This window comes from Haplochromis burtoni, unplaced genomic scaffold, assembly GCF_018398535.1.
Source record: "Haplochromis burtoni strain Fernald_Lab_line unplaced genomic scaffold, NCSU_Asbu1 Contig_257, whole genome shotgun sequence".
Lineage (NCBI taxonomy): Eukaryota > Metazoa > Chordata > Actinopteri > Cichliformes > Cichlidae > Haplochromis > Haplochromis burtoni.
In genome coordinates this window covers 512,865-520,627 of record NW_024582618.1, presented here as the reverse complement: position 1 = coordinate 520,627, position 7,763 = coordinate 512,865, and the positions used below count along the sequence as shown (strand labels likewise).

The following is a 7,763-nucleotide window of genomic DNA, read 5'->3' as shown; positions in this document are numbered from 1 at the left end:
AGTTTTTTGGGTTCATTGAGAACATGGTTGTTGTTCAATAATAAAATTATTCCTCAAAAATACAACTTGCCTAATAATTCTGCACTCCCTGTATACACTGTATGTACATGGATGCAGTGTTATAGCTTCTCTTTTTTGTACAAAGCAAAGCCTAAATACCTCACACACATGAGCTGGTGATGATTTACAACCAGAGCGACTGGGAGTGGTCCAAACATACTATCCTTGCACATTTACATCCACTTGCTTACCCTGGCATCAATCATTCCATGAACATTATGTGAATTTATTACAATACCAAAGTAAAATGGCCATCTCTCACCTTCTGACGTGCTTGGCCAGGGTTTTCTTGCTGGCATGGAGTTTGTTGCAGAAGGGACATTTGTGCTCCTTTTTCTGGAACGGGACGTCGCTGGCGTGCTTCTTCTTGTGTACAGTCAGGTTAGACTTGGTGGAGTAACGCTGCAGACAGATGTCACACTGGAAAGGTTTCTCGCCTGTGTGCACTCGAGTGTGGCTCTCATATTTCCCTGGAAATATGATTTATACTGTATTAGGAACACATCTGGGTCATAAGATAAACACACACTACAGACGTACCACTACAAGAAAAAAACCCTTTACACTTACAATACAAACACAGCAATGCCTTTTAGAGGCACTCTCTAAAGACACTTTAGAGGCCACAAAAAAATCTATTTATAAACAATGGCCATGTAAGTTTGGATTTTTTTCCCTTTAATAATAAGCACCTTCATTTAGAAACTCTTGTATTTACTTGTGTTATCTTTGTCTAATATTTACATTTGTTTAATGATCTGAAACATTTAAGTGTGACAAACATACCAAAAAACAGGAAATCAGTAAGGGGTTAAATCAGTTGAATAGTCTTCCACACTAGTTGTGTTATCATAAATCCTGCTTTCCTTGGTTAAACAGAATCTAATATTAAACACTTGCTGAACATTACAAACTTACTGTATTATAAATATTATGAAACAGAAGGAACCATGGTCAGGAGATGAGACTCGTATGAAAATGTAGACAAAAAAGAAGACCCTTCGTATGACATAACTTGTTTTACTGTCTAACAGGTTAACCGTGTTAATGGTGTATTTTTTTTTTTTTTTTACCCATGAAATTATGGGGGGTGAAATGCTGCAATAAAATTTAAAAAGTGCAAACTACAACTCAACTCTATTAACTTTTAGGGTTACAAAGCGCTGATAAATAAACAAAAAGTTTTACAAAATCAATTTTGACTGATCTTCTATGGAATGGCCCTCAAATCTTAGGCTGTGGTAATTCATGATGAGCATTTATAGCTATTATATGTGTGTGCCGACCAAACACTGAATGACATTACAAAAAATAATTATCTCTGGTCTTATCTGTTAACCCTGTAAGATAAGAATAACACTAATAATCTAGATCTTATTCCGTGGTTCCCACCTGCACGGTCAAACGTCTTTTCACATTTGGGGCACTTGAGGATCTTCTTGCTGGAGTTCTGTATGATGACTGGAGCCAGACCTTCAGGATACACTGGACTCTGGTTAGAGCTTCCTGCTGCTGCTCCAACATGCATCTCCACCCTGTCAGCAGCCTGCTGCTCTGTCCTCTGTAGATCTGAATTCTGCAGATCTGCACGGCTCTCTGCCTCATCAGCTGTCTCAGCAATAATAGCGGCATTTGCGTCTCCTCTCTCTTCCTCCTCCTCTTCCATATCCATTACATCGTCACCCTGAACTGGTTTAGATGCCTTGTTCACATCCAGCTTGGCTGTCACATTCACTTCCCCTTTTCCTTCCAGTCTGTTTTTGTTGTGCTGCCTTGATGATGCAGTGTTTTGTTTTTCCTTGGGAGCACTGCTACAGTACTCACCATCATTTCTTTTATACTTAGTAGGTGTTCTCCTCCTACGAGCTGATCTCCGTGTGGTAGCACTTCCCTGACCTGTCGTCTTTTCTTCCTCATTTGAGGCCTCCTGATGTACATCAGTGTGTACACTCTCAGCCAATTGACCCTGATTGGAGTTATCATGACCGAACAGGTTTCCTTGAACATCAGCTGGACTGTGGATCTCTGTATCAGCTCCTGGCGAGTTGTTGGAGGTAGTTTCCACTTTATGAGAAGCTATTGTCTCAACCTGGGTTTGTATTACACTTACAGGTTGTACTTCACCGTCTTTACATAACAGCTTTAATATATCCATCATGTCCAGGAATCGGGCCGCTTCAGTTAGAGCTGGGAGTGCTGTCTCTGCAACAACACACTCAGCGGTGTACAAGAAGCTGAGCAGGTGCTGGAAAACAGAGTCCTCCACGTGCTCCAGAGTCACATGAGTTTTAGCAGAAGGATTCTTGGACAGCTCAGCATGGAAATAGCTGCTCCCATGGGCCAAAACCACCTTGTGGGCACTGTAGGTCTTCCCACCTACAGACACAAACACATCGCAGAACTTCTGCCGGCTCCGGTCCTCATTCAAGAAATTGAGGAGGTTGTTACTGTGCTGTGACATGATCAGATGTCTCATTTGTGGGGCTGACTCCTGTAACGTTTCAGAGTTTGTTGGGATGTTGGATGGAGGTACACCGTCACCACTGGCACTGGCCTGCCTGCCACGTCTGGGACGGAGCATAGTGCTAGGCTTTTTCGTCATTAATGTGTCTGCAGGTCTACAAGGAATCCCTCCTGGAGAGAAGAGGAATGTCATCAGAGCTGGGACTGAACATGTATAGCTGCTGACTACTTGGTTTTTTATTCAGATTTCACAGGAGCATGTTTGTCAAGAGGTTGCACAAATGGTTTGGTATGTAAGTGCAACACAGTGCAGCAAAGCTGACTGTAAAAGGAGACTGTAGTCATACATATGCATAATCACACATAAAAAGATGCTAAGAGATTTTTCGTGCTAATGCGAAACACAAAACTGCTATTCGTTATAAACAATGCATTCAACACAATAAAGGCCTCAGTGGCCTTAAATGTGAAATTAAGCTAACTTAACTCTGCTGCTAATCTAAATTGTTAACTGCCAGGACAGGGGCATTTACATATTCGCTCCCCACCTCAAGGACCCCTAACATTGTGTTATCGGAGTGACGGGTGGGCCCCCCTCCGAGGAGAGTGTTGACAAACGACCTCTGATGTTACCCTGCAAACTATCATTTCATACGCACTCGTATTTTAACCAAACGTCTTACCTAAGAGTTGCGGGACACGTTTACAAGGGACCGCGTACCCCCAGCTTGAATAAGAAATGTGAGAAATAAACGAAGGAATAATAATTTCCTGGATATCTGTAACGCCCCACCAGACACCGAAACAAGCCGTTTGCTCATTGGCTGCTTCAGCTTTTGTTCTCTAACGGTCCATTTTTATCCGCGTAAACACAAGCAGCAGAGAAATAAACCTCAACAATTACGACAGTTCATGCCCGTGTTACTTCATTTTCTATTTAATACATGAAAAGTCAAAGACGAAATAAACAAAGGCTGGGGTGTTTTTTGTCGATTATCATCGTGAGCTCATAACACGACGGCATCATGGGTAATGTAGTTCAACGGCTTATGGCATACTGGCTTTCTTTTTTTTCGACTTTCCAACTACATTTATCTGACAGCTAACATTTAAGATTTTTTTTAAACCGTTGACAGCATATAAATGCAGTATTTTGTTTTTAAAAATGTAAAATTCCCAGCCAATTGCAACAATAATATAATATAAAGTAATATTGGAGGAATCGTGGTGAGATGGTCGGCACTGTTGACCCACAGCAAGAAGGCCCCTGGATGTGAATCCACGATTAGGCTGTGGCCCCTCCAGGTGGAAGAATTTACAGAGTCACCCACCTCCTGCAGGGCAATTTGGTTGTAGTGTATATTTAAATTTGAAGTACATTGTTAGCACTGTACTTCTGAATTCACTAAAGTGAATGCATGGCAATATGGTGTATATTAGCAATATTTTCAATGAATGAGTTTAAGGGTTCAAAACCCTCATCATAGGGTGGAGTCCTAGGTTTATCAGCCTGAGCCAGACCAATGGTAAAATAAGCAACACAAACAGAGCATCAAGCTCATTAGTTGTACCAGAGACCAAAGTGAATGCTCTTAGAGTTAAATGAATTGTGGTTACGTCAGAGGCATTTAAATGACAAAGATGCTTCCCAGATTAGAAACACTGGCCTCAGTTTGCCTCATTCAAAGACTGGAGCCTTGATCCAACCCACTGCAGCCAAACTGCACTCAACCTGCAGTGCATGTGTGTGCACGTGCACACATCCATTTGCGTTAGTGTCCATGTTTCAGGACATGTGCATAAAAGTGAATGGAAGGACTGCTTATCTCTACATAAACTTAATTCTCAAACTGAATTTCAGTTGTGCCCAAACTCTGGCACCTCTGGCATCGCCATCCCTTACATAAGAGGACATTAGAGTTCTGTCCAGGGAACATGCTTGAAGTTGTTCAGATTAGCCTCTTGGGTGCACCCCTCCCTTCCCCAACACGTTTAACGTGTAAGACATTGTAAGTGCATTAGCTTAATCCCTCCTATCTGGCGTGCAGCGATCCATGCATTTCAGTGAACGCACACAAACAGTGAGGACAGGCAGTGAAGATGGAGGTGCACATGCAAGTATTTTCACCTGTGTTTGATCCAAAATAACAAACCTGCCAAATATTGAACAGTTTGTAGGATTGTAAGGGACAATGTTGAGATTCAGCGTGTATTTGTGCATGCTGTGGTTGCTTTTTGCAGGTAAATATAACTTGTGTGTTGTTGTCACAGGTCAATATTAGAGTCATTAGTATGTTTTTCTGCTCTCGTTCTCACCTCGTCATTGGCATATTTGAAGTGAAGTGAAGTGTACTGAAGTTTGTACAGCTGATTTTTTTTTGTATGTTTAAAATTAATTCATTTGTGTAGATGCCTTACGTGCCTCTCTGTTTACACAAATATATGTATAAAAAGTTATAATGAACTGTAATCTGCTCTCTAGACACCGTCTCCAGCGAGGACATCAGTGGATGTGAACAGCAGCCATGCCAAAACGGTGGTGTATGTGAGAGCCACAATGGAGGATTCAGATGCCTTTGCGCCTCTCAGAGCCAAAACGGGCAGCTGTATGGTGGACAGAATTGCACAGTTGCACTTACAGGCTGTAATGAGAACCAGTGTGAGAATGGAGGAGTGTGTTCTCCCTTATTTGTGAACGATCACCACAGTTACACATGCATCTGCCCTGCTGGCTTCACGAGCCCTAAATGCCAGACTCCTACTGTTTTCTCATTTGAGTCCAGAGGCTATGTGTACATACAGACGCCGCTCCTAGACCAAGAAGCTCCTCTTAACGTCACCTTCAGCTTCAGGACGGAACAACCGGTTGGCACCCTCTTACAACGCAGGGTGGACGATCTGCTCTTCAGCATCGAGCTGATGCACGGGCATCTCTGCCTCCTCAGCCTGAGAGGCCAAGGCTCCAGCACATTGGTTCAAGAGCTTCCAGGATATTTGTCTGACAGCAAGTGGCACACAGTGGAAGCATCTCTGGGTGGCGTGGTCAGTCTCATCAGGCTGCTATGCACTGAAGGAAGCTGCACCAGAGAGTCCAATGCTGAAGTCCAGCTGCTTGAACAGGCCTCCTCTCTCCCTGAGCCCGGAGCAGTTCGTCACAGCCTCTTCATTGGAGCAATCAGTGGGAACTGGACACTGGGCAGGGCAGTGGAGGAAGCAGACTACCCTCCTGCTTTTCTGGGCTGCTTCAGAGATGTGTTTGTAGACTCACGGCTGTTATTGCCGGTTATAGCGCCAGAAGGTTCACGCATCCAGGCGAACATCACTGTGGGGTGCAGCGACAAAGACAAGTGTGACGACAGCCCGTGTCAGAACCGAGGCCGCTGTGTTAGCCAAGGCTGGCGGGGTTACCTTTGTGAGTGCCACAGGCCATATGAGGGAAACAACTGTGCAGAGGGTAAGACTTACATATACATTAACATCATTGCAAGCTGTGTAAATTTTTAAATTAGATTCTCAAATAAACTCAAATTGCTTGCTAGTTCCCAGTTTTTCTTCCTATTTGTTCCGCCATCCACAAAAACCTTGTCTGTCCCCGCCTACTGTTCAGGGCTTCTCCTGTGTTTGTTTCCTTACCTGCAACATTAAATACTGCATAAAGTCATGGCATTAAAAAGCTCTGCATCCAGTGTTTTGTTGACCTGTCTCTCCATCCCAGCCTCCTCCCTACATAGTCTTTTTATTTCTTTAGGTACAGAACCTCAAAAAACAAATTTTCTTTCCCACAATGAAACACAGCAATGGAGGTCCTCTAACAAATGGCTGTTTCAGTCTGAGGTTATAACTTTTAAAAAATATGTAGGTTTTGTGAGCAACAATAGATGTGGTGCGATTTCCATTGAACCACATCCATTAGCGCTAACCTGATCTCTGTTAGGTAACATTTCTGAATCCTGAATAACATTTAATTTAGCTGATGACAAATTATTGGAGATACCCTTTAAATATAGGTGCACTGGTTCAAGTTCAAGCTCAGCCTGAGTCGCCTTGCTGCTCAAGTGTCAGTGGTGAGCTGTGAAGAGAAGCACCCTGCAGGATAAAATTAGTCGGCAGACGTTAAAGGAGCTTACGGAGCTGGTAGAAATAGCAGACTGTCAAGTCAAACAGCCATGCTTTTAGAACATACACCTGCATCGAGGATTAAAAAAACGTGGTGTTCAGTAATTGACCGGGAATGCCTTCAGTTTGCCAGATCAGGGAGTCTTATGGACTTGTGTCTTCTTTGGTTGCCAAACTGAGGAGCTCCTCCTTGTAATGACCTGCGAGCCTTCTTCACTGTAAAAACCTTTTACTGAAACAATAACTCGTTTAGTTCCCATAACACTGACAACTGTACAATAATCATGGCATTGTTTTGCTTAAAAATGAGATTAGAGACTATTTGGTGTTAGATAGGACGATACATCTTTTTATCACTTACATAAAGACTGGAGATGCTGCACATTTTTGATTTTACTGGGATTGTACATGTAAGACTTTACTGCTCCTGTTAAGTAAATTATGAATTTCTCTCTTTCTCGTGCTTATACAGAGTACATCACAGCCAGGTTTGGAAACAAAGACCTCGAGAGCTATGCTGTGTTCTCATTGGATGATGACCCAGGTGATACTGTGATCATATCCATGTTCATCCGCACCAGACAGTCCAGTGGTCTGCTCCTTATCATGACTAACAGCACAAGCCAGTACCTCCGCCTGTGGCTGGAAGCGGGTATGATCAAAGTTCAGGTCAACAACTTTGAGACCCTGGTCGGTCGGGCTGTGATCAATGACGGCCATTTCCACCTGGTGACTCTGAAACTGGAAGGAGTGGTAGCCACCTTGTTCCAGTCAGCCCAAAGCCAGGGCTTTATACCCATCAGGCTCATCCAGGTCCATCCTGGGGATATGGTTTATGTCGGGGGGCTACCAGACTCAAGGGCATCGGCTTCTTTTGGCGGGTACTTCAAGGGCTGCATCCAGGATCTGAGGATTAACAACAAAAGACTGCAGTTCTATCCAATATCAACTCAGGTAGAATCGTACAACCTGGAACAACTCATCAGCATTGCAGAAGGATGCAGCAGTGACAACGCCTGTGCTGTGAGTTATGGCAGTGCTGCCATATCGATAACGCTGTTGTGCATGAGCTGCTACCCCTTGCGACCCTGGTGTCTGCACTAACACTGAAAGAGTGCTTTATA

General features: G+C 43.4%; 3 protein-coding genes across 7 annotated transcripts in view; 1 reads left to right on the top strand and 2 right to left on the bottom strand.

The window, feature by feature from the left end:
* The window catches only part of zbtb41 (zinc finger and BTB domain containing 41), a gene marked incomplete in the record, with an annotated part of 13,575 nt that extends 10,061 nt beyond the window's left edge, over positions 1-3,514 (bottom strand). The window contains 3 exon segments of the mRNA XM_014339004.2: positions 323-530; positions 1,453-2,694; positions 3,207-3,514. Coding sequence (XP_014194490.1) covers positions 323-530; positions 1,453-2,662 — 1,418 coding nt within the window.
* Positions 1-7,763, bottom strand: part of grid2ipb (glutamate receptor, ionotropic, delta 2 (Grid2) interacting protein, b) — a 78,564-nt gene that overhangs the window by 53,843 nt on the left and 16,958 nt on the right. The window lies entirely within an intron of this gene.
* The window catches only part of LOC102312766 (protein crumbs homolog 1), a 30,972-nt gene continuing 27,784 nt past the window's right edge, over positions 4,576-7,763 (top strand). The window contains exons 1-3 of the mRNA XM_042227373.1: positions 4,576-4,764; positions 5,006-5,977; positions 7,112-7,662. Of these exons, the coding sequence (XP_042083307.1) occupies positions 4,716-4,764; positions 5,006-5,977; positions 7,112-7,662 (1,572 nt within the window). The 5' untranslated portion in view covers positions 4,576-4,715. The remainder of the gene's footprint in view (positions 4,765-5,005; positions 5,978-7,111; positions 7,663-7,763) is intronic.